The sequence below is a fragment of the Lepidothrix coronata genome, unplaced genomic scaffold, assembly GCF_001604755.1.
Source record: "Lepidothrix coronata isolate B3197 unplaced genomic scaffold, Lepidothrix_coronata-1.0 Scaffold4, whole genome shotgun sequence".
Taxonomy (NCBI): Eukaryota; Metazoa; Chordata; class Aves; order Passeriformes; family Pipridae; genus Lepidothrix; species Lepidothrix coronata.
This window is the reverse complement of record NW_016690184.1, coordinates 9,983,851-10,010,325: the sequence shown is the minus strand read 5'-3', so window position 1 is coordinate 10,010,325 and position 26,475 is coordinate 9,983,851. Positions and strand designations below refer to the sequence as shown.

General features: G+C 40.2%; 1 protein-coding gene across 1 annotated transcript in view; it reads right to left on the bottom strand.

Moving 5' to 3' along the window:
* Positions 1-16,984, bottom strand: part of ZNF292 (zinc finger protein 292) — a 54,564-nt gene extending 37,580 nt beyond the window's left edge. The window contains exon 1 of the mRNA XM_017825142.1: positions 16,808-16,984. Within this exon, the coding sequence (XP_017680631.1) occupies positions 16,808-16,969 (162 nt within the window). The 5' untranslated portion in view covers positions 16,970-16,984. The remainder of the gene's footprint in view (positions 1-16,807) is intronic.
* Between the last annotated feature and the right edge of the window lie 9,491 nt (positions 16,985-26,475).

Here is a 26,475-nt window from a genome sequence, read left to right as displayed (position 1 = left end):
TTTTTTTTTTTTTTTCTGGAAAAAATAGCTATTGCACTGGGGATAGATATTCATTTCATTCAAGCGAAGTTCAACTTGAGGACTGTGTTTTTCAGAGTGAATCTGTGAGCCTGAAGTATAATCTCACTGACTACTGCAACCACTAAAGAACTGAGCATGTGATGAAGATAGCATTGTTCAAATTCCTGGAAAGCTGATAACAGTTTACTTTGGAGGTCAATTTATGACAGTTTACAAACTAAGCTAGGCTTCTGGCCTTGAGTCTTCAGTGCAACTCCAGTCCCATCCCAGTATCATTACAGAATGAAATGAAAAGTGTCATGGAACTGAACTGGTAAAATAGAAATAAATCTCTAAGTGAACAGATCTCTCCCTTCAAAGCGGAGCATTAGTCCTGGTTTGCAGTAGTCAAATCATCCCTGCCCCAAGAACCCATTGTAAATCAAAAGATGACTAGGATGACAGTATGCATGACCAATGAGCAGAGAACCATGGACTAGGCAGCCATGTCCTCACAGCATCTAAAAATGTTATGTCTCTCTTCTGTAAGGAAAACGAACAGACTGGTTGAGAATAGCTTTATAACACATTTCCTTTCTAATTAACTAGTTGGGATACTAAAAATATATTAGAAATTCAAGTTCAGACATATCTGGAGTGAACAGGCTTTTGTACCAATGCATTAGTACCAGATGATGTCTTTGGAAAGTCACAGAGTAAAGTTACCTCCTAGGGGAACACAAAAACAAACTAGAGGTGTTAAAATACCATCATTCTCAGACTCAATGATCTACAGCTCGTAGAGCTGAAGACCGTGTTTTATTGTTGTGATTTCTCTCCTCCTTGTTGTTCAGTGTTTTACCAGAAGATGGAGAACAAGAACTTCATACATAAAAAGCCAACTGCTACAACTCCTTTTAAGTTGTTAGGTTAAGGTTCCCATGAAAGGCACTTTAATTTGAGGAGGCTAGAGGCAGCTAAGGAGTAGCTGGGATGCAACCAGCATTTATGACCACTTTGTACAAGGACAAACTATCCAACTAAGAAGCGAATCAAATAGAGTATTCAAGTAAAAACTTGAATAGTTCTTGAACTAGTTCTGCGTGTTAAAAAAACCCCTTACTACTACTACTACTATGTCTAATTTAAACCAAGTCTACCTCAGATTGCCCATGAGACTTCACCATTTATGGCACTAGAAATAAATACTGTAACAGATGATTTTTAAAGCATTTGAAAGAGTAAACTGAATGTTTATATAGTATGGACCCTATCATACCTGTTGCCCATTTTAAAAAGTATGGGAGAGAAGAGGAAAATAAAAAAAATAGGAGTACCCTCTGATCGAGGCATTCTCTGAATCGCCATAGCAATAATCCCTCTTTATTCCCCTTTCAACTTTGCCTCCAACAAAGAAACTCAAACATAAATGACCTGTTTCCATTTTGGTTTTTTAGTTGGGATGCCCTACAGGCAAACTGATTTTTAGATTACAAAAAAACTTACACAGAAAAGCACACAAATTTCAAACCTGTCCACAAGCATCAGACAAATCAGCACCATCTGAAACACTGCTGCCCTCACAGATATGCCAAAACAAAATCAACAAAATCAGTTTCTATTTATTTAGAACTGTGGAGAGGTCATTTTACAGCAAGACAACATAGCACTGTACTTCTAAATAATTTCCAAAGCAGTTTAATTATGCAAATGAAAACTGGCACTACTTAACTGATTCAGTATTTGCTTACCACGGTAAACAAACTTTTACCAAGGCAAACAACCATTGTTACTTTGACTTTGTAGCTAGACGACTGCTGAGAGAATATTAGCTCTTACAGGTTTGTTATTATAATACAACCTAATACAACAATATAATCCAGAATCAAACAGTGAAACTCCATCAGATACAGAATATCAGACTCTATTTACAAAACTAAGGATGACTGTGGTGCGTTGACCTTGGCTGGATGCCAGGTGCCCAGCAAGCTGCTCCATCACTCCCCAGCTGGACAGGGGAGGAAAAACAGGATGGAAAATGACTTGTAGGTTAAGACAAGGCAAAAGCGAAAGTTTGTGTGTGCACAAGCAAAGAGAAAGAACGTTTATTCTCTACTTCCACCAGCAAGCGATGTCCTTCCACTTCCTGGGAAGCAGGGCTTCAGCACGTGTTGTGGTTTCTCAGCAAGCAAACACTGTATACAAATGTCCCCCCCCTTCCTCCTCCTTCCCTTAGCTTTTATATCTGAGCTGACATCATACAGATGGAATATCCCTTTGGTTAGTTTGGTCAGCTGGCCTAGTTGTGTCCCCTCCCAGGATTTTGCCCACCTCCAGCCCCTGATGGGGGGGAATGCTGAGAGACAGCACTGATGCTGTGCCAGTGCTTCTCAGCAGCAGCCAAAACATCGGTGTGTTATCAACACCTTTCCAGCTACCAGTGCAAAGCACAGCACTGTGAGGGCTGCTATGGTGAAATGAACTCCATCTCAATCAGACCCACTACAATGACATAATCAAATGCAATTATATTTTCTAGTGTTCAAGCACTATTTAAATTATGGTTATAATCAAAAAACATCAATACCAATTTGTACTCAGTTTTAGTTTCTAAAACCTTTCAAGATTTTAAGTTGTTGATACGCTATTTTTGCTTCGAATATGTCTTCTAAATAGTTTCACAATGAAGTTGTTAAGCAAAGTATAGCTCTAGAAAACCAAGATGCCTTTGGCTGAAGAGTGAGATGATGCTGCTTTAATTCTAATGGAGATATTGACTTGTGCCCAGAAGAGAGGACTGAAGCCAGACTCTTCATTCCATCACTTACTACAAGATTGTATTTAAGCAAGTGTTTTCATTATCAATTTCTGCAGGCAGGGTGCAGAGCTATCCAATTTTTTTTTTCCATTACTACTCCTCTTCTCCACTGACAGGCAGCAGTTCCAATCTTCTTCACTGTTTTTTTCCTTTCCCTTTAAAGAGAAAACTCCAGCTACTTTTACACTTTGCTAACTTTCCTAACACCCAATACCACTGGCTTCTCTACCCCACAGCTGAAAGCAAGGAAAAGGAAGTCAAGATTAGTGAGTACTGAATCAGTTAGTCCAAGAAATACTCATGAATTCAAGAGAGACTCATTCAGAGACTAAGTTCAAAACCAGAACTGGAGTTGGTAGTTAAGTTGTGGTCCACAAGAAGTTCACAATGACTATAGCGTTTCAATGCAATGTGCAAGGGGGAGATCCATACAGCAGAAAAGGCATTTCTGAGAACCCAAGTCCCCAGTGAAATCATCAGAGGTGGTTGTATTTCAGACTTTCTTATTCCAGCTGGTTCCATTAACCAGACACCCCTTAGTGGCTGAAGTAGACTGTCTGCAACTGCTTCTGGAGCATAGCTTGTAGTTTAATTTCATCCAAAACACTCTGAAATTTCCACACTGCAAAGACTGTTCCATAGTGTAAAACAAAGTGTGGTGACAGTGATGATCAGATAACTTTCAAAGTCAACCCCTTGTCTGATCCACACACCCACTATTTTGGTTCACATGTGTCTTCCAAAATTGCTCTTTCAACCATTCACTTTCTCATTCATCTACTGAAGAGAGAAAATCAGAACACTAAAAGTAGTTTCGTTGTAGTGTATGAGCATGCATGTTTTTATACTCTTGAACACTCTTACTACAATGCTTCTCCTTCCACGAGGGAAAAAAAAAAGCCCATCTATGCTGTGTTCTGTACTCAGAGTGAAGTACCTCCTACATGATGGCACTGATTTTTATTATTGGTACCTTCAGTACCCAGATACACAGGAGTATGCCCTCTCTGGTATAGACAATCATCACTTACTAAAAACTAATGCTTTTAGGTGTTATCTAAACAAAAAAACCAATAGCTCCAGTACTTTTAAGTACTAGTTTCCTTAACAGTTTTAAAGGTAATCTGTAAAACAGTGTTGCAAAATTCTACCCATCTATAAACCTTTTTTCCTTACATAAACATTCTCCTCTCACCATCTTTTTTTTCAGTCAGTCTGAATTTTCAGAACCATGTAAATCTAAAATGTTGTCTACCAAACCAGAATACAAAGAATAAACTGACCTGTAACTGCACATCTTTTTTTTTGTGGTAAAACTGCAAACATTGATGATACAGATCTAGGTTTCATGCTCAAGCTCTACCAGAAAGGGAAAAGGGGATGCGCAGAAACAGTGAGAAATCAAGTTTTGCACTAACACTTCTGTTCATACTTGAGGAAAGCTATCCTCCTGGAGACTTTTTAGAGACAACAGTAATTTCAGAACACATACTGAGAAAAGGTACTTGTTAAAGAACTGATACTACTTTCTGACTAATTTTGATTTATTAGAAAGAATTAGAATACATTTGAAATCCAGCAAACATAACCTACCCTGCAATTAGTGACTCATATTCTCAGTTTATTCAACCACTACACATTCATACATATATTCAGTAGCTTTTATAGTGTACCTATTATGTAGTTTATTATGCAAAATAAGTTTAATATCAATCCACAAAAATCAGAAAACACAAAAGTTGAGCAAAGATAGAAAGTTAGTAAAAATTACCATGAGCTACTTTTTAACTCCTGCCGAAAAAGATTCTCTCCAAATAACCACATCTACTTTGGTCTCCTTTCTGGATTTTTTTTTCTTTTAGTAAAACTCCCTGCAGCTCTAGTTACTATGACTATGCAATAATGAAACAATTGATTTCAACAATTCTGAAAATGCAAGAACGCATAGATTATTTGAACTCCCCCCTCCTTTCCCTACATGTATTTACACCACATAAGGTGTTAATGACCTTGATGGTTCTTTACAACTACTTGACTGTAGCTCACACTCTCATGGTTGCACATCTCTAGTAAAGAGAGTTAAGACTAATTGTGGGAAGAATCCAGGTAAAGATGATCAACCACATAAAGACCCTCAAGATTAACTTTCTGAGGATTTTTTTTAAACTATTGTTACAATTCAATTTTTATGGACATTAGCACCCTGAGCCTTCAGCACACAAGCATAAAAAGTTAACCATGACCCTAATCCAACTATTTCTACTTCACTAGGCAGATAAAGTAACAGTGAAAATATCCAGGATTGTTCTCCAATACACAGTCTGATATATATAAAGTATATAACTTTGAATAGTAGGGAAGTACCACTGCCCCCAGTTTAGAGATACAAAACCAAGACAGATGTTACTATGCTGTTGAAAAATATATTTATATTTTTAAGGCAGAGTCTATACTGGAGGAAGGTTTGAAAAAAAGCACCGCAGCCTATACAGAAGCAAAAATAGAAGAAGAGCTTGTGGGGCTCTGCTACAACTCTCATAATAATTATGTCATCTACCATCACCACAAAAACAATAATAATAATAAAAAAAAACAAACAGCAGAAGAAAGAGAGAAAACTGGAAGTTAATTACTAAACACACAACCTTCTGTTAGCTAATAGAGAGATGTTTCTTTCCCCAAATATAAGTTAAAAGGCACAAGCAATTTCTATGTTTTTCACCTGGGCATGCTGAACATACTGCATGAGCTCAGGTTGCAAACTATTAAACTGAAAGAGGCAAAACAAAAGATAAATTTCCTCTCATTATTTTTAAGCACTATTTTGCCTAGAATTCAAAAACTAGCTAGTTTTAGAAAAATACCTAGAAAATGAATGGACAACTTATGGTAACATCCATAAACTATTTTAAAACAAGTAAGTTATTTAAAACACCAGTAAATAACTTCATTAAGCCTCATGCTTTGTCATATCCAGTATTAGAAATTACTCATCTTTAGGCTCGCCTTTAATCTTCCTACATTTTGCATTCAATATGCTTTTTCTGATCTGGTCATCAGTGTCTAATTTCTCTCTTGCATCCTTACATAAGAAGTGAACTCCTTATAGTCCTAGGCTGCATTTCTTTCTATTCAGGTTTTCATTCAGGTCTCAATTCAGTGTTGTCATCCCAACATACATATTTTAGTCTGTTTAGTTAAAAACAAGACTCAGCAGTTGGCTATTAAACAAGCATTTCATGAATGTGGTGGGATGTTCATTACAGTAAACTTTTATCCATTGCCAGGAAATCTAATTTACCTATTCTTTTAATTATCAGACTGGCATATGGGCAGATTAAAAATAGGAAGACAGCCAGAAATAACTGTGTCTAATCTGGAAACGTGCATTTCCTGCAGCATAGGTGACTTGAACCTGCTCTCTCATCAAGAAAAAGGAGACATTACAATATTTCTATAGTTCAACTGCATTACATTTTTGTATTAGCATTTATCAGATGAATGCAGCTTCTCCCACTGCTACTTCAAACCTTTTTAATTCTGATGAGAACTTAATTGATAATCTTCTTCCTCAGTAGGAAGGTTACTTAATCATCATTTTAAGCTTGTCTACTCAGCACAGTCAAACTGGCATCCCAAAGGATGCTTCAATCTGATCTCTATTGCCAGTGAAAGAACAAGGCAATATCTACCACACTGTGTCTAATAATCAACAACCTGTATCCTTTTATCAGTACTGCCCCTGTGTCCATGTGTGAAGAAGGAGAGGAGCCAAGACCATCCTTTCTCGTGAATATGTTAGCAAACCTGAAGAGAACTCTAAGTTCCTGCCATCACACTGATGTGGTTCACCAGTCTGGCTGGGTATCCAAAAGCAGGGTTCAACTGCCATACCAGTTTCAACTAAAGCATTATGCAAGTTCCAGGTCTGTAGAATTGGGATACTGAAGTTTTATCATCTTCACTACCATGTATTCATAAGCAGAAGTTACTTTTTATCTCTGCAATTCTCTTCATAAGAGCAACCCTCCATGATTAAAGAAACAATGAAGTTCAGATTGTCTTTTGTGGTTCTGAACAGTTAATCTCTTTTTGTCCTCATCCTTGTGTTCATTCTGTTATAAAACAGCATATTATCACAAGCTCCTGAGACAAGTACTCTATGACAGGGCTACAGTATTGGTGGACGGGGGAGAGCAACTGACACCATCTACCTGGACTTATGCAAAGTGTTTGACGCTGTCCCATGTGACATCCTTGTCTCTAAATTGTGGAGACGGAGATCTGATGAATGGACCATTCGGTGGGTAAAGAACTGGCTGGATGGCTGCACACAAAAAGCTGTGGTCAACAGCTCACTGCCCGTGTGGAGACCAGTGATGAGTGGTGTCTCTCAGGGGTTGGTACTGGGGCCGATGTTGATCAATGTCTTCGTTGGTGACATGGGCACTGGGATCGGGTGCACCCTCAGCAAATTTGCTGCCAACACCAAGCTGTGTGGTGCAGTCAACACACTGGAGGGAAGGGATGCCATCCAGAGGGACCCTGACAGGCTTGGGAGGTGGGCCGATGCAAATCTCATGAAGTTCAACAAAGTGAAGTGCAAGGTCCTGCACCTGGGTTGTGGCTATCCCAAACACACCTACAGGTTGGGTAGAGAAGTGATTGAGAGCAGCCCTGTGGAGATGGACCTGGGGGTGATGGTTGATGAAAAACTAAACATCAGCCAGTGATGCACACATACGGCCCAGAAAGCCAACACCACCCTGAGCTGCATCAAAAGGAGTGGGGCCAGCAGGTTAAAAGAAGTGATTCTACCCCCCTACTCTGCTCTTGTGAGACCCCACCTGAAGTATGGCATCCAGCTCCGGAGACATAGAATTGTTGGAGCAAGTCCAGAGGAGGGCCACAGAGTTGATAAAAGGACTGGAGCACCTTCCCTACAAAGACAGGCTGAGAAAGTTGGGGCTGTTCAGCCTGGGGAGGAGGAGAAGAGACCTCATAGCACCTTCCGGTACCTGAAGGGAACCTACAGGGAAACCGGAGAGGGACTCTTTGTAAGGAACTGTAGTGATAGGACAAAGAGGAATGGGTACAAATTGAAAGAGAGGAAATTTAGGTTAGTTATTAGGAAGAAATTTTTCATTGTGAAGGTGATTAGACACCAGAACGGGTTGCCCAGGGAAGTTGTGGATGCCCCAACCCCGACAGTGTTCAAAGCTAGGATGGATAAGGCCTTGAGCAATCTGGTCTAGTGGGAGGTGTCCCTGCCCATGTCAGGGCGGTTGGAACTAGATGATCTTTAACATTCTATGATTCTATAAATCACAAGCCTGAGGAACTCCTTATTCCTAATTTGATTTAATGCCTGATCACTGAATGTACTTCACTGATTCATCAAAAGAGTATTCAGGGTATTAGGCACACAAATATCAAGCAGGATTTGCCTATTCAACAGAATCCGTTCTCTCCATTGTTCTGTTCTTTATCATATACAGGAGACCAAGAACGCTACATGTATTCACTACCAATTAAATGAAAACTTTTATATTCAACTCAAAAGATAACAGAGAGTTACAAAATAAAGACTAGTCTTTAGCCTAAAGAATTTTGCCCCAGAAGTTAAGTTTCTCATAGCAACAAATGCATTTGTCCAGCAGTCATGGATGAAGCTGGATGGAGCTTTGGTAGAAGTTGTCCATGTTACGTGAGTCCCTATAAGGATAAAGAATTGTATGACTAGCTCAGAATAATTAACAAAATAATAAAGTGAGAACTACATGAGTTAGCACAGCATTTTCCTTTTCCTCTGATGAACGTTTAATTTACTGTATCTTCATACAGGGAATCACAAAGCCAGAAATATTGTATACCAGAAGACTGTACAGCAGTTACAGAAGAGAAGATGGAAAAGACATTTGATCAAACTCTTCTTACCAAAAACTACAGGCACACATTTTTGCAAGTTTAGTCCAATCTCCTATTTTCAGAGAATAATTTCAGGTCTATTTTCAGAGAATAATTTTATAAAGCTCCACTGCCTTTTTGATGCAACATATACCTTCTTTCCGAATCTCTTTGTTCTGCCAAGTACTAAGTGGTACTAGATTAACTCTTCCCAAATGAAAGCAGTGCATACTTAAGAGATGAAAGATACGAGGAATAATACCATGGGGTTGTTTTTGGAATATTTGGAAAGATAAATATTAAAAAATATTCCACACCTTAGAAAGAAAGACCTGCACACTTCTTAAGACATGAGACATCAAGTTCTTAACACATGCATAAGCACAGATCTAATGAAATGGGGAATGCTATTTCAAAAGATAGTTTCAAGCCATACTGTTCACCTGTTATTTTAACTTAAATTTGCAAGTTGCTGTACATCATTATTTTAAAGACACTGACGGCATAAAACCATCATGCTATTTTCCCTCCTGAAAACTATAGAATTATACATGCTGTATGACAACTGCTCAAGGATTTATATGGAGGCCTTTAAAAAACACTAATGAAAAAAAATTTTATAGATATTAACCATTGCCCGCAGCACTATTTCTTGAAGATATGCTCCATACTTGTGTGAATTCGAAATAGTTTCTTTGCCTTGTGTATCAGTTTAGGTAATGCACCACACAGAAGAAACAAAATATTGATGTCTCCTAACTGTTCTAGTTTGATCTGTAAATTAGGGAAGTCTTATGTAAAAACAACCTGCAATATACAGCATGTCTGCATAAAGCCAAGAGTAAAAAAATACTATGATGTTTAAATGGCAGAGTAAATGGAAAAGGCCAGATGAAATTCCCTGATTCTTAGTCACAATGGAAGCAAAGATTCCCCAGAAGAGCACTTTTTTGCCACCTTCCTCCCAAACCTGTGGTATTCACTCTCTATCAAAATAATAATAATAAAAAAAAGTAAAATATATAGACAATGGACTGGACATTCAAATAGATATCTCACGTCCTTATCAAGAAACTTCAGACACGCAATGAAGATATTTTGATAGAATGAGATGCCTTACTGAATGTTAATATTGACCTACATACATTTCTTATACAGTCCTGCACAATATGTTTTCCATAGTCAGTACCTCTTGTTTTTGAAACAATGAATCTTCAATAACTGCAGTTTGAGAAAGCAACCTAGACATTTTTGATATATATTGTTCAAAAGTGGGGAATGAAGCTTGGATTTGTGGGAAAAGATAAAGGCACGTGCCAATACAGAAAGTACTTAATACATTTAGTTATGATAGCAGAGATTTGCAGCTACTGATTACAGTCAACTACTGCAAGTAAATTGAAATCTACAGTGAGGTCTTCAGAGGTTTTTTTACAGGGCTGAAGGACTGTATGTAGCAGAATGTCTCTCAGTCTTTGAATGGGCAACAAGAATCAAGGATATTATGCAGGAACTGTATCCACATGATATGACCTGTAATTATTAACTACTAACTGCAAGTATTTCTTAGAGAAATGGTAGCTTGCTGATAGAAGGAGTTCTCAATAACTTCAGTAAAAGCATCACATAACTTTAACCCAGCAACACATGTGCACCAGGGTAACTAACAAACTAAGTATCTATTTGCTGAACCTACATAGAAAGGTGAGCTTTTGTCAAGGTGCTGAAGTTTTATTAATTTTAAGCCCTCCATCTACTTTTATCATCTTCTTAACTACCTTATTTTGTTATGCTTCAGAGAACTATCACTGTTCCCGTGAGTATTTGTACTTCAAAGGCTATGTTTTACAGGAAAAGTACTTAAATCCTAAGTCTTAGATAGATTGTCACTTTCTTACTGAATTATTAGATTGCTACCTTCCCTGCAAGTAAGGACTTCAAAACGACATACATTTCAAGGATATAACAAAAAAGCAAAAAGGAAAGAGGAAAAAAAGTAAAAATTCAAAATCAAGGACTGCAAAAAACTGTTCTCAAAAGCGAAAACTGGAAAATGACTGAAAATAGTTTTGAAAATCTAAGAGGTGCTTCCAACAGAAAGGGAATATGCTACTTTTCCTATCTACATGGGATACAATAAATCACAGTAGTGTCAAGTTGCAACAACAGATTAGAGATCAAGGGGGCAGGAAATGACTGAAGGCAAAGAAAAATTAACTACAACGTGTTATCCAGGGAGGTTTTTTGAATCTTTCTTACCAGAAATTTTTGAGAACAGATTAAACAAGCTAAGGCTTACCAATAAGTAATCTGCCTCTGGAATCATGGTCTAGCTGAATTACTTTGATATAGGAAAATTTATTAATAAAATCTTACAGTACAGAGCTCGGAAGTTCTAATGAAGACCAGCTCCAATCTGGAACGATGCTGAGGCTTGATGCCGTTACTGAGGACAATGGGGTATTAAAACAATTATGCTCACTGGTTGCATGTACCCTAAACAGTGAGGGTGTTTTTGTCTACACATTTTTCACACACATATCTGGATAAAATATGCATGTACCATTTTATTTGAAAGCAAGACAACTTCCCTGACTCCTCATAGTTTAACTTAAAAAAATCTGGGAGTATTGTTCCTACCCCGCTCCCTGTTCAAAGAGATAACATCACTGTTTGACAGGGCAAGTCTTACAGTGATGAAGGAGCACAAAAATGCCCGAGGCAACTGAAAGTTTGCATGACATGACACAGTGATGACAGCTGTTTCTCCTCATGCACTTGGGAATCTGTGTGGTGTACTATATTTTAGCAGATTCCTTGTGATTTCTAGCAGCTGTACATCTCTCCCTGAATAGCAGAACATCTGGAGGTCACAGGTATGAAAGCAAAATTAGAAGTATTGGAAGTTATGATGGGAATCTTACATTCATGGTAATATATGTACAAAAAATAGCAACTGTGAGACCAGAAGAAACACAGAATGGTAGAGGCAAATGTGTAAAGACAAACATCAAAACAAACTTTTAAGTGTTAGGCTCAGTATAAAAAATTGCTCACTGGACTCAATAGAAAACACTTTTTATTTAAAGAAGTAGATGCTACAGAATTCATGCATACTCAAAAGAGGACACAGAGACTTGGTTAGACAGGAAATCATTGAACTGAAAGCTCAAAAAACATCCACCTTACTAACAATCACATTCCAGCAGCTTGTGACTATATTATTTAAATATCACTGTTAGCTGTTGAGCCAAACAAAATCTAAGGTGGACATCCATCTACACACTCAGTGAAGAGTCTGATGAATGTTGTCTGGAGTAAGAGATCAGGCATGATATTAAGAAAAAGAGGAAATGTCTTCTACTTATATTAAAAGGGCACCTGACATTTTGCTGGTGGTGTTTTTCACCACCAGTGACTACTAATCTTATGGTCACATCAGAAAGAAGGACATCACAACTGCAGGTGCTTGATGAAATAGCAAAAAAAGCCTTTCAAAGGCTGTTGAGGTCTTTATAGACAGAATTACCCTTGGCAAGGGATCATACTCTAAAAAGTAGTGATCAGAGGTATGTAATAATAACAAAAAAAGAAGCTTTTTATGTAGAGCTATGCATGTTTGCTTTTAGGAGGGACAACTTAGATTAGTACAGTATATATTCCCCAATATTACCAAGATCTACTCTAGCATGACAGCACACAGAAAAAAAAATAGGGTAGGACCTTAAGGCCCTAATACTTCACTAGAACCTCAACACAGTAAAAATCAGTTTAAAACAGTAGGAACAAACTCTGTGTAGCCAGAGCAGTTAAAAACAAGGCATCCTCAAAAGAAGTTTTGGGGTTTCTTCTGAAATACCTAAAAACTTTCATGATCCCCCATTTTTCCATCAGCATTACACTTTTTCTGCTAGTGTTAAGAAGTTCCTAGGTTTCTATTGAGTAAACTGTCTACACTAGAAGGATATTAATGTGTCTACTAACAGCTAAGCACACCTACTAACATATTTTAACACATGATTTTTCTCATAATGGGCAGACATTATAAGATAACCAAGGGATGAACCAAAAGTACAGGCAAAGTTATTGAGGAAAGACTGCACAGCAGTCCAAATACTTCCTTATATTTATAATATAGGTCACTATATGCTGACAACTTGTACATTAGTAGAATAAACCTGATCATCTCACAGTGTTGCAGAATTTGTACCACGAAGTACAGCAGGAGAGGAAAAAAAACCCCTTAGAATCAGATTCAGGAAAAAGATGAAAAGTCAAAATAATAATGCAGGGAAGACTCAAAGATGAAAAATGTAAACCATAGCAAAACAGAATAGGTGGAGATAACAAAGATTTCAGAACTAACTAGTGACAAAAGAAATTCTGTTAGCAGTCTGAAATTTGGTATATAAAAAAAAGGGGTACAATGGGTAATGACCAACTGGAAGGGAACACAGCCCATAGTGAGGAGTTCTCATATACCCATCAGCACCACATTCACCCAGCTCTCAGGCAAAAAAAACCCCAAACATTTTGATCTTCTCCAGCTGAATGAACACAACAGACCACCTTTAAGAGCTAAGTTTGAAAATAATGTAATCAGCCACCACATGATGACAAGAACAGCAATCTTTCTTTGGACCATCCTGAATTCCTCCAAAATTCACACTTTCAAGTTTTAGTCACTACAGCTGAAGATACTTATTCTGTCTGCCCCAGTATGCACACATACAGTTTGTGACAACATCATCATTTGTCATGGATTTGCTAATTACCAAATTGCAACAGAAGAGCACGAATTGCAATTAAAAAGTCATTTTACATATATCCATACGGATGTGAATTTCAGTTAATAACAATAATGTTGCACGCTGCCAATGGAGTCCACATAGATATGGTACAGGATTAAGGTCCAGTCTATAATCTCCTTAAATTTTAAGAATAATTGTATCATTTCACAGTGCAATCAGCAGCAACACACCAATACATTTGTAGCTAATGAAATGCTGCATATAAAATACATCAAAGCAAACTTTATTCTTACAAGAGAAGAAAACAGTTGTATAACATTTTCTATCAAGGTACAAGGGGTCTTGTATAAACACAATTCCTGTATTTATAACAGGAATTCTACACTGTGGGGTTATAAAAAATAAAATAGTTCAAATTGAGATTTTTTAAAAACCAGATAAGGGATTTGACTGTACAACTCCCACTTCATTTAACGAGCACAGAATACTTAAATCCTTTCTTTGCCTTTGAACCTAAGGATCTTTCCATGCTCTACTGCACATTCTTCAGCTTCCATCAGTATGAAAATACACTGATTTCTTGAACATTATGTTACCCGCTTCATTAAAAAAATAAATTAAAAGTTAATTTATGGCAATAATCTCTGTGTTTGCTGGGCTCCAGAGTCACTACCTGGCAAAATAAAACAGGGACGCAAGATTTTGCAAGATCTTTACAGCTATTGCATGCCTAGAAACTAAGCACCAAGAAAAAAAGAAAAGGCAGGTGAAATCATATCAAGACAAATACTAAAATATTTCTTCAGCACTGCATTACCAGAGCTAAGATATAAGTTATATTTACACAGTTTTTTATAAATATTATATAACAACTCTGAGTTTCGTACGTTTGACCAAATTATTCCTTCATCAATACACATTTAAAGACTTTATTCAGGAAACCAAGGCAGATGCCTTTAAACTATTATTTAAAAGAGATTTCTGAGGTGGCTTTTACATTACATGATTTTTCTATAGCCTATGTGATGCAGTACAAACTAAGCATCTAACAAACTTAGATGCAGCTAAGACTACTATCTGAATCATGAATACTATTTTGTGTTAGCCCAAACGAAGGATTAAAAGTGTAGGAGAGGCTGGATAAGTATTCTGGCACCACAAGCACAGGTGAACAGATTTTAAAAAATGCCCACTGAACCAGCATAAAAAATGCCTGCCCAAGAACAACACTTTTTAATACATCTTGCTCCTTCACAATCAAGCAATTGTTTAGACCTTGGTTTAAAATTTGAAAAGCAGGATCTTTCAACATTGAATGGCATGTCTCAAACCTCAGCGTTACACATCAGCCTTCAGCCTCCAAAACCAGATATGGCCTTCCTATAAATCTTGGTATGGAAGGAACAGTAACTCATTTCCAACCAGCACAGATTTACATCTAAGTCAATTTCTACACATCTGATTTGTTCAGTGAGATTTGTTTTTAAAAGGTGCACAGTTAAGAAAACTGGTAAACTTGGGCCTTACAACAATCACTGAAGTAATAAGAATATTCATATTTGTTAAACTTTAAACCCATCTATCAACTCTTGAAGCCACTAACCAAGAACACGCAACCACAACTTCAATGATAAATCTGCTTTAGACATCAGTAACCTACTCTGTATGCGTTAAGGATGTTGTCTTCATTCCCACCTACCCAACTACTTCAGTGCAAGGAACAGCTCATTCACAAGTCAGAAGTCAAGCCGGAGCCGGGAATGGCAGATTTCTACCTCCCAGTGTTCAAATGTAAGAAAGGAGGTACAAAGATAAAAAAGACTGAGAACACACTGATCTGAACCAATATAAACCAATCTTGTTTCTGTGCATCTATAGACATTCTAACCAAGTACAATGTGATAAATTTTGACCAGAGAAAAAGAACCTGAAATACAACTCCTGTATATACGAAACAGAAAAAAATATGCTTAAACTATTTAGTAGTAAATTTTCCTGGTTAGGAAAAAGTAGAACTCGGTTTAATCCAGAAGTGACAGACATGAAATTAGCATGCTACAATGGCTACCAAGAATCAACTCTAAGAAAACAGATACAAAAATCACAAATAAAACACAATTCAAACCAACCACGTGAATTCGCTCTTATCCATTCCACCTTTTAACAATGTGCCTACACTCCATGAATGGGTGACAGTAATGTGTAAACAAACATTATCACTTTTATCAGACAGACTATTAAACATAGTAAAGCTACAGAAGTAGTGGTTTCTGTGAATTTCTGTGGCCTAAAATATTTGAGAACTTGTTTTATATGTTGGGACGCACCTAAAGCCAGCCAAGAAAGGATATCTAAGAGAAATCAGGGCCATGTATAGACACACACACAACTAAAATGGAATAGTCTGCTTTAACTGTGGAGCTAGCACCACAAAGTTTGTTTAGGAAGGGATACTCAGCAGGGTCACCAGCTCAGAAGAAACACCTGCAAACAAACCCTGCTCCAGAACCAAACCCAGCTCTCTGGAAGCAGGCCTTTTCCCTACGGTAAAATAATTACACACAATGGTGCTTCCAACAGTGCCGGCTTGGGAGCCCTCTCCCGAGGCGGGATTGCGCTGCCTTGACAGGGCGAGGAAACGGGGAGCAGCATCGCAGACCCACCGACCTGCTACCACCACCGGCGACTTAGTTCAGCCCATCACCACTCCACCGCCTCCTCTTTCCCAGGCTGGTAGAAACTCCGCTATCCCCCCAGGGTACGAGATAGGGAAGGGGCGAGAGGAGAAGGGGGGCACAGAGCAGGAGCACCGCGCTGAGGGACCCGGGACGGACTTAGAGCCTCCCGCCCGGCCCCTCGGCGGAGCCCCCACCGCCCGGCCCGCCGCCTCCCAGCCTTCGCCCCCGGGGGAGGAGGGGTGCCCGAGGGACGGGGGGGCCCCTGGTCCGCCACCGCCAGGAACAAAGGGCCCTTCGATAAGCCGAGCCGCAGAGCACAACAAAGGGGCCTGGAGACCGCGAGAACCGGGGCGGGGGGAGAGAGGCGGGGGATGGGGATTACGGGCCGGGCCGGAGCGGCAGCGGGCGCGGGGCCGCTCCGCCACAGCCACAACGAGCGGCGGCGATCGCCCGGCCCGGCCCCGAGCCCCGGCTGCCCCCGGGCCGCCGCCGCTCCGGGTTCCCCGCGGCGGGGGCGGCGCTGGTGCCGCCCGGCCCCCGCGCCTCGGCCCGGCCGGGCTCGCACAGCCCGCACACACCCCGCGGGGGAGGGGAGGGCGCGGGCGGGTGCACGGCACTGGAGGAAGGGAAGGGAAGGGAAGAGGCGGCCTGACCTGGCAGAGCTGCTTGCAGTACTCGGTGGCCGCCTGCACGGCCGGCTCGCGGCTCTCCCGCAGCCCCGTCTCCAGCTCCAGCAGCCGCTCCCGCAGGCGCCGCAGCTCCAGGAGGTCGCCGCCCGGGCCGCCGCTCTCCCGCTCGGCCTCCTCGTCCGCCATCTTCGCACCCCGCTCCGTCGCGTACGCAGCCCCCCCGCCCCCCTTCCCTGCCTCCCCCGGCCCCCCCGCTCCGCTCCCGGGTCACGTGATTACACAATGCCACGTTCCAGGGACGGGGGGTCACGTGCGGAGGAGATGGAGATGCGCGGGAGCGCGCGGCGCGCGCGCGCGCGCACCGCCGTCCCCCCCGCAGCGCAACGGCTGGGGCCGGGAAGGGGGCGGGGCCTCCAGGAGTCACGTGACGCGACACCACGCGCGCCCCCGCGCGGCCACGTGACGGGGCCCTCCCCCGCCCGCCCGGCGACGGGTTTTGGCGGCAAAACGGCAGCAAATGGCGGCGGCCCGGGGGGGGCGAGGCCGTTCTGCTTTTGCTGCTGTCCCTCGAGCTCAGAATCACAGAATCAATTAAGCTGAAAAAGACCTCTGAGATCATCGAGTCCAACCTATGGCCAAACACCACCATGTCAGCTAGACTATGGCACTGCATGCCATGTCTGGGCTTTCCTTAAGCACCTCCAGGGACAGTGACTGCACCACCTCCCTGGGCAGCCCATTCCAATGTCTAGTCACCCTTTCTGTGAAAAAACGTCCTATCTAAACCTCATGTGGTGCAGCTCGAGGCCATGTCCTCTCATCCTGTTGCTGTCTGACAATGTATGTGTGGCCTGCTGGTACTGGAGCTCCTTCACCCTTGCAGCTGCTGTTGCATAAGGAAGGCTGCAACTCTCGCCAGGGACCTGAGTGGGTTATTTCACAGAATTAATTAGGTTGGAAAAGACCTCTGAGATCATCGAGTCCAACCTGTGACTGAACACCACCGGGTCAACTGGACCATGACAATAAGTGCCACGTCCAGTCTTTCCTCTTGCCTGTGAGAGCGCCACGTGGCACCAACCACTGCTGGGACAGCCATGGCTGACACCACTGGAGTTTTGTGGCATGTTGTTTCCTCACCTTTCTTCCTCTGCCGGAAGTAATGGGGTGTGTAAGCCTCAAGAATGCCACTGAGTTGACTTCCTCATACCTGGATCATCCTACTTTTATTATAATTGGAAATGGGAAGTGTGGCTTTGCTCTTCAAATGAAGCACTTGAGATCTGGAAGTTCTGGGCTTTGTTCTGGACAACAGCTTTGTTGTCCACTCAGTCCTAGTGCTGGGCCAAGCACCCTCTCACACTCTGGTGAAGTCCACAGAGCAGTGGAAAGTGCCAGTGGTGGACATTGACTGTCCCTGCATCTACTCAAGATGCTGAGGAGACTCCTTCATACCGTCACAGGTATTGGAAATACTGGAGATGGGCCTGAGGCATAGATTCTGAGGAGGAGGAAAACATGGACCTGGCAGACACTGAATTGGCATGGATACATGTTTTACAGTCTTCTAGGCTGCATAGGTTGACACACTCTTCATGGTACCAGGGTTCATTGAGGAAGTGAGAAGTAAATGTGTTACTGCAATGAGAGCACTGGCTGTTGGGATTGGATTGGGTTTTCTCTCAGGCAGCCAGCAGTGAGGGAAGGTGTCTTAAGCTGGGTATTTCACATCATCTGGAAAATAAGGAACACTGGTGGATTGCACAAACTTAAAGCATAACAGTCTTTTGGCTGGAAGAGACTAGCTGCAGACTCCTCAATATGCCAATCAGCCTTGCTCCGAACAAAATTTAACAAAATATCCCACACCCGCTAACTTATCTTATATGATCATTGTACTGATTTGATGATTATGTTCTCTTTTGGTTTTTGGGGTTTTTTTTGGTCACAAAGGAAAAGTGGCACTATCTACTTCCTGCATACAGTTAAAAGCTGAGGCACATGATGGAATGAACACTAAATCAGATCTGGAAAGAAAAGAGGTTCCTCCAAAACTGCAAGAGGTTAGTCTGGAAGTGTAGACATTCGCAATGATAGCATTGAATATGTAACGTGTTGGAGACAGGGCAAGACATTCACAGTGATAACATTGAATATGCAACATTTTGGAGACAGGCCTGGGGGTCTGGTCCAGAAATGACTGCATTTTGGGTCATAGCAGTGAACCCAAAGTGGTATGTTTCTAGTTTTCCATACAAGTATCCAAGTAGATATCTTATTTGTGACTTGTATGCCTCAGACTTTTAAAGTTTCTGATTTTTACTGCACATGAAGTGCATTCTGTTACAAGCAGAAGAAGAGAAAACTTTCAGCTTTTGCATTTAAGCCTTAATGTAGTACCAGAAAAATTTGGTTCCCATGTATCCCTCACTACCAAACTGCCTATAACAACACTACTAATCAGTGATGCAAATACTAGAAACAATTGCATAAAAACCTTTTTATTCACTCAGTATATCTGCAGGAGCTAAAATACCTTCTCCTCTGGATAACTCTGTCCTATACTGCACTATTTGTAATTATTTTCAATCTAGGGTAAACCACAATAGCAAAATTCATATTCATAGGCTGTCCTTGTTTTAGCTAGCTGTGTTGTTTCTTCCTTGCCTAGAGGGTTTTCTGAATTAAGTCCAGGCCAGGAAAGAAGGCGGAAGGTGGAATGTGGGTTTCTTGCTCCTGCAAAAGGTTAGCACTTGGAGATGGTAATGTTGTTTGTTTTGTTCTTATCAGGGTCAAGTGGAAAGTAGCCTATCCTTCAGTTGTGCTACCCTGAAGAGGACTTGCACTTAAGCCTCCAGGGACCTTGTGCAAGGGAGGATTCCTGCCTTTAATCATGACTCACAGGCAGTTAATTGCTAAGCTTACATCTAAGAGACCAAGAAAGGAATTAGTGAGTGGAAGGAATAACCACAAACAGTGTTGAATAACGGAGGAGTTCTTTTTTTTTTCTTGTTTGACAACAGTGAGAATATGATGACAGCTACTGAGGCAAGCATGGTGATGGCCTGAGAAAGAGGAAAAGAATGAAAAGCATGATCAAATATAAAGCTGTGTTATTCATCTTGTATTTGAATCCTGACAAAATCTACACTATGGTAGATAGAGCTCATGGAAGAGAAGAGCTGGTGCTTGATGGTGACACGAACAAGATTGTGCAGAGAACATGTTCTTTTCAGATACCCGTTTTCTCCATGGACTTGTGGGGCAGACTATGTGACTGTGAAAGTGTGAATTTAAGAGAGAGGAGGCTTATTATTGCAGTGGAAATATGGTCAAGGAACCCATTTGCTGTACTGGAAAAAGACAGAGAAGAAAGAAGCAGATGAGGAGTGAAAAAAAGGAACCCAACCAAAACAGTTCAAGGAATAAAGAGAGTGGAGATTGTGAGAAGGAACAGAAAAAGGGTGGAAAACTGGAAGGGGAAGGACCTAAGTTTTACACCTCTTCAAAGATGAAATTTTATGATAAGAGAAATTCAAAGGCTTATTGGGTGTGCTAGAAATGAATAATTAAGATAAGGGCTTGTGGCAGTAAAGATTACTCATCAAAAATTTCTTTGGGGTTCTGATACATGCTTCTCCATACTCTTATTCTCTTGCCACTTCCTTGACTGATTCATTATTTCCACAGTGTGGTGTTTTCATAGCTCCATGCTTCAATTCTCATGTCTTAATAAAACTGTCATTTAGAGAGGCATATCAGATACTCTCTGTGTTTTGGGATGCAGGGCCTGGTTAGAAATGCATAAGAGATAAAGGAGACTTCATGACCTAAACTCCCCCTTATATGAGTTATTTACCAGTTGTTTGAAATAGCTTTAAAAAACCCCAACAATTTATGTAATGTCACAATATTTGTTTTAGATACAAATCCTCCCTGGAAGAGGGAAATCAAGCAAATAACAAAAAAAGTATCAGAGGTTAGGATGACAACAGCAAAGAGAAAGGATTGGAATAGTGATGAGAGTGTAGCTTAGACTGTATTTAGATGATAGTTGGGAGGAGGACTACTAACTCTTCCAAGGAGAATATCATGTTAGCAAGAAACAACTGTGATGTTTGTATAGCATTGGAACCCTGGCAACAAAACTAGATGTTTTAGGGATAACAGAAGATATGACAGAATAGAAATTAGGATAGAATCACACAAATATTAAAACATTCATGGAAGCAAAGAGGATTAATGGAGGATTAGAATTTGCCGTGTGATAGATATTAAAGAAACAAAACGGCAACAGGAAAGATAAAATAAAACTTGTTTGAGTCGGTGTTGGGGAAATGTGGCAAAGAGCTTCTCTTAGAGAGCATGAAGATACACTGGAGATGTTTGTGTTTAAGTCTGGAGAGAAAGAGGTTTTATTACATTATTAGGAAAAATACTACTTGGAGTAAAAGTAGGCTGATAACTAAGATTCTTAATTTCTAAGGTCAAACTTTGAGAAATTTAAGGGAAGGAGTTGTTGATGACAAATGCATCTAGGTGGTTGAGGATTTGCATGTGGAGAAGGCTTGACATCTGCCAAATCTTTCTGAAAAAAAACATATCTGTAATTCATATCTCAAACAAGAGCAACTCAGTCCCAGCTGGATACATAGCCACTTCAAAAAGGTTATTTGGAACAATCAAATTCTTGAAAGGAATGAAACAAAATTACTTGAAAAATATTAAGAAGGGTAAGAGTAAAGTGAGACTTTTGAGAAGCTCAGCTGAGTTTCCTTACAAAGCAAATTAAAGTAGGGGCTAATGAGAAAGAAGATATGAAAACGAATGTTTCCACATTTGAGATGAAAGCAAAAAACCTATCACATACTCATCTGAAGCATTAGAAGATCTTTATTCATCCAGAAATTTCCATTAATGATATAAGTAAAAAAATATGAGCTGTAATAATGAAATGTGCTGATGACAAAAAATGGTGACACAATTTCAATATGAGAAGGATCAAGACTAGATGACTTTTAGAACCTAAATAATAGAACTGATTAATTTTAATAACACAACATGCGAGGAGACCGATAGCAGTACTTTCTGCTGGGGAAGATGCTCATAAGTTGGAAGTGACAGTGGATAGAAAGTCCTCATCGTATTAGTTGGTGATGACCAAGTCATAGATATCATCCAGCTGCAAAAAAATTACTAAAATCACATGACATGCCAGCTATTTCCATTAGATACTGCAGATAAAAACATTGGTCTCATCTCATCGGAAACAATTTATGCGATTCTGGTCACTATTATTCAGAAAAGATGAAATCACACTGCAGGAGGTACAGAGAAGGACTCAAAGGATGATCAGTAAAATGGAGAATCTGTTTCCTGAGAGAGAATAAAAATGGTTCGTTTAGCTTAGTGAAACAAAAGGTGAAAAGAAGTGTAATTTCAGTCCAGAAACAGTAAAAGTAAGCATCAGTTAGGACAAAAGCTTTTCAAGCTAAAGGATGGTAGTGTGTAAAGAAAAACTGGTGTTAACTGATCGCTGAATATGTTGAAACAGACATCGCTATCACATTAGACAATAAGTAGTGCTGTTTCTGAGGCACTTAAGTATTCCTTCACAAGATTAAATAGAAACTTCATGAAAACAGTAAAATAGTAGATTTGTGCAATGGAATCTGATCATGAAAATTAATTGCAAATAAAGCATAAACTCCAAAAGGGGAAGAAAGTAAATCTCGTGTAGTCACATCTTTTGTAATGATACTTCTGTCAAGGTGTGGTGGTTTGAAAAACCTTTTCTCTGAGGTAGTAATGATTTGCCCCACTGATAATACTGGACCAATCAATAGTCCACGTGTGCCCTACGGAAATTACATGCCCATAGAAACGGAAGAGAAGGTGGTGAAAATAGTGTAGAAGAGAGGTAGCCGTGATCTGAGCCACGAGGAGGCAGGGGGCCAGTGAGCCCCTCTGGGGGCCAAGGGCCTCCAGATCCCAGCCGAGGCTACGGGAGACCCGGTATAGTGTCAAAGCTGGACCAGGTCCCGTAATCAAGAGCTGGAAAAGTTTCCTTACTGTCAGCAGCAGCAGAAGACACTGAAAGCGGCAGCGGAGCAGTCCTGAACAGAGACAACAGTGGCTGAAAGCCAAAAGATAGCCAGTAGCAACGAGATAACGTGAAGCCGGCTGAAAGATGCAGAGGTGTTCCTGCAGGAGGGAGAGCTGGCAACAAAACAGAGGAAAACTCAACAGAGCTGGTTTGGGGTAAGACTATTATTTTCCCAAAACCAGAGACTTTCTGAAGAGGAGGGGTGGACTTCCAAACCCTTAGGGAGTCCCGAAATGCAGCAGCAGCTACAGAGAGGAAGAAAGGGGGTGAAAACCCGGAGTTTATCCTGAGATCTGAGCCAGGACAGAATGCGGAGGAGGTGGCTGTGCCCTCTGCTGCTGCTGTTGCTGTTTCTATCAAGCTGTTGAGCTGAGACAGAGCAAAAGAGCGTTGGTAAGACTGAACTGAAAGCTGCCTTCAATGTTCTAACCCAAGAGGAGTGAAGATCTACAAGGAAATTCTCCGAAGGCTCGGGCTCGAAATTTCCACAAAGTAAGAACAAAAATCCTGACTGCCACACTTAAATCTGCTGCCTCAGGAAAATGAAGGACACTAACCAGTGCCACAAAAAACTTCACAAAATGAAGGAACTGTGGCCTGAGGAGTGACAGAAAGACTTTTCTCTTTTCTTCTTGGACTTTCATTGAAGAAAAGGAGAAATTTAATTTAATGTAAATATATATATGGGTGTAAATAAACCTTTGTAAATATTTTCCCCTTTCCCCAATAACGAATGGTTGTGTTTTGTCTGAAAACTCTCCACATGAGGTGAAAAAGATATCAAGTCCATACCATCACTAAACCCTCTCACAAGGGCAAACTGTGGGAGGGGGGAGCTTGAACTTAAAAATTAGATTCTTGAGAGTTTCAAACCACCACACAAGGCCAGGATGATTTTCACCCATGTTCAAAATCACTGATGTAGGTCTATACATTACTCAGTAATCAACACGACCTATATGTCTGACACCAAGAAAAAAAAACAACTGTACAGAGTGTGGTCTGTAGGTTGTTTTTGCATAAACTGGGAGGAGGAAAGGAGAAAGTTTTTGCAACATCCATTTTCAGGTTGCAGAAAGGAGCAAATTAATGATGAGGGAGGACAGCACATTTGAAAATATAGCCTGGGTTATGCCTTGAATTGTTTTCTCAAAAGAGAATCTTACAAAATATTTTCAGAGCTATCTTAAAAGCAAGGGGGTGGCAACGTTCTCATTTTACATAATTTAATACAAACCACAATGCTAATGTGTATAATTAATGGTGCCTTTCTACCTTTCCAATTGTCTTTTCTGTTTATCATTTTCTTTGTTCATTCTCAGTGTGTGCTTCCTGAATCCTCAGTAGTTTTATTCTCATTGAGAGAATCTAAAAGAATTCTAGCTATACTTTTAAAAATTATTAAAAGAAAGAAAGGGTCTCCTGGATATGGATTTGTTTTCCCGTCATTTTACTCTTTTCTTAATTTCCTTCCCCATTTGACAAGATAGGCACTTAAATTAGGAGGATTCCACAGAAACACTTTTTCTTTTTTTTGGTGGTTGTTTAAATTTTGTGTCTAAGAACTGGATCTTTTTGATGAGCACAGAAGAAAGGGATTGGGCATCAGAATAGGGCAGTTCTTGTGAACAACCTGGGGAGGGAGAGGAAAGAGTTTCTTTAAAGTAACAACTGTGACTATCCTTGTGATAGGTAAAAGAAGAATTTGCTTGTAGGTGCAAGGTCAGTTAAAAGAACATTTGTTTTTCATGTTGATCTGCATTCTCCATTCCTGACTGTTTGTGATTTAGCTGTTTTATAACCAGTTTATTACTTAGTAGTGACACACAGCTCTTCACTGTGATAAAGCATAAAAATGCTTCTCAAGAATGAAAGAATCGTGTCTTGCCGATACCACCTAAGGAGTCTTTCTGCTGTGCCTTTTGCAACTGGTCTCGTCTATCTCGTATTGGCCTTTTTAGCCACCAGCGCACTTGTAGCAAGTGTGGGTGGAGCCCTTCCCAAATCTTCGTTCGCGAAGCCGAGCCATGAATGAATACTGAAAACCGTCAGTATAATAGTATCAATAGAAGGCAAAAACAGAAGTACAACCTGCAAATGGCAGGAGGAGGAGGTAGAGGGATGGATGTTAAGCATGGGTAGCATAAATATTCTGTAATTCCTTACCATTCTCTGACTGATGATGAACTATATGTACTGCCTGTTGCAGCAATATTGATTGCAATCGGATGATAAAATCATTGCACAGGGAAAGAAACTACTGCAGTGAAAATGAAAAGATGGAAATGTAATGAATTCTTGATTCAAAAATGATTTCTTAGAATAAAATAAAATAAACCCCTCATTTTTACAGCTGAGTGTATCCATAGGAATAACAAAAAATATAACCAGTTTAAAATAATTTTTTTTTAAACTATGTGTTTATCTTCAACAGCCATCCCACACTTTTCATCAACATTCCTTATGCTACAAATTTTCCTCACTCGGAGCTATAGATTTACTTACAATTAATCCACTGGTATAGTGATGGAGATTCTTGCTAGAATGCATTAACTTCCTCTGTTAAATCCCCCCTCAGGCAAACCTCTTCAAAAATATTTCCTTTGTCTAGGACACACGGTTTAGTAGCTCTCTTCTTATAGTGAGATAGCAGTTCTTTTGCAGTGATTTATGCATACTATTCAAATACAAAATCTGCATTAAATTATGTTACATTAAAAGATCTGAGACACGCATTCCACTACTTAGGCAGCATTGTGCAAGGAAAAATGTTGGTCTGATCCTGTTGTCTTTTAAGCCCCTGCTTACAGAAACATTGTATGATTGCGATGTGGAGTTGTCATGATGTAGCATTACCAGAAGCTGAGTAACTTTTGGCATACAGGGACTGAACCGACCTTTCAAACTCACAGATGACCACGTACACCTTTAGTATTTTTATTAATCATACAAACAAAGTTGCTATGTGCTATTTTAAAAGAAGTAGGATCAGGTTTTCTGGAGGGAAGATTTCACAGCCTCTAAAATAGCCTATTTCAGTGCTTTGCAATCTGAACTGTTTGAATGGATTCATAATACTCGACTTAAATCTCTACTGGAAACTCATTGGATCTTTGTTCTTCCTCTAGTTGTCACAGTGGAATAATAGCCACCAAATCTTTTATGGCAGCTTGCTACATTTTTGAGTGCTACTATAATATCCCACCTTGAGCTCTTTATTTCTCAATTTACTGTCCTATTTGTAAGCCACATAAACCCCATTCCCTCAGCTTTCCTCACAGCTGGTATTTCCTAAACTCTCCTTGCTGTATTACGTGTCCCCTGCCCCCCGCGATGAATTGCAATTTTTCTTTATTGGAGCACAGTGACCAGTGTCGAACCCAGTACTGCACTTGCTGGGATTTTGCCAGAGCTGAGTTGAGTGGAATAATTACTCTTTGTGTTACCTATTACATTGTTGACTCTAGTTTGTGATCTCCCACATTGTTTTCTGCCCACACAGTCGTCTCCTATTCTATATTTAACTTTCTGCCCTCATTAGATTTCTCTTTCCAAAGCATTGCTTGGTTTGTATTTTGTCTGATTG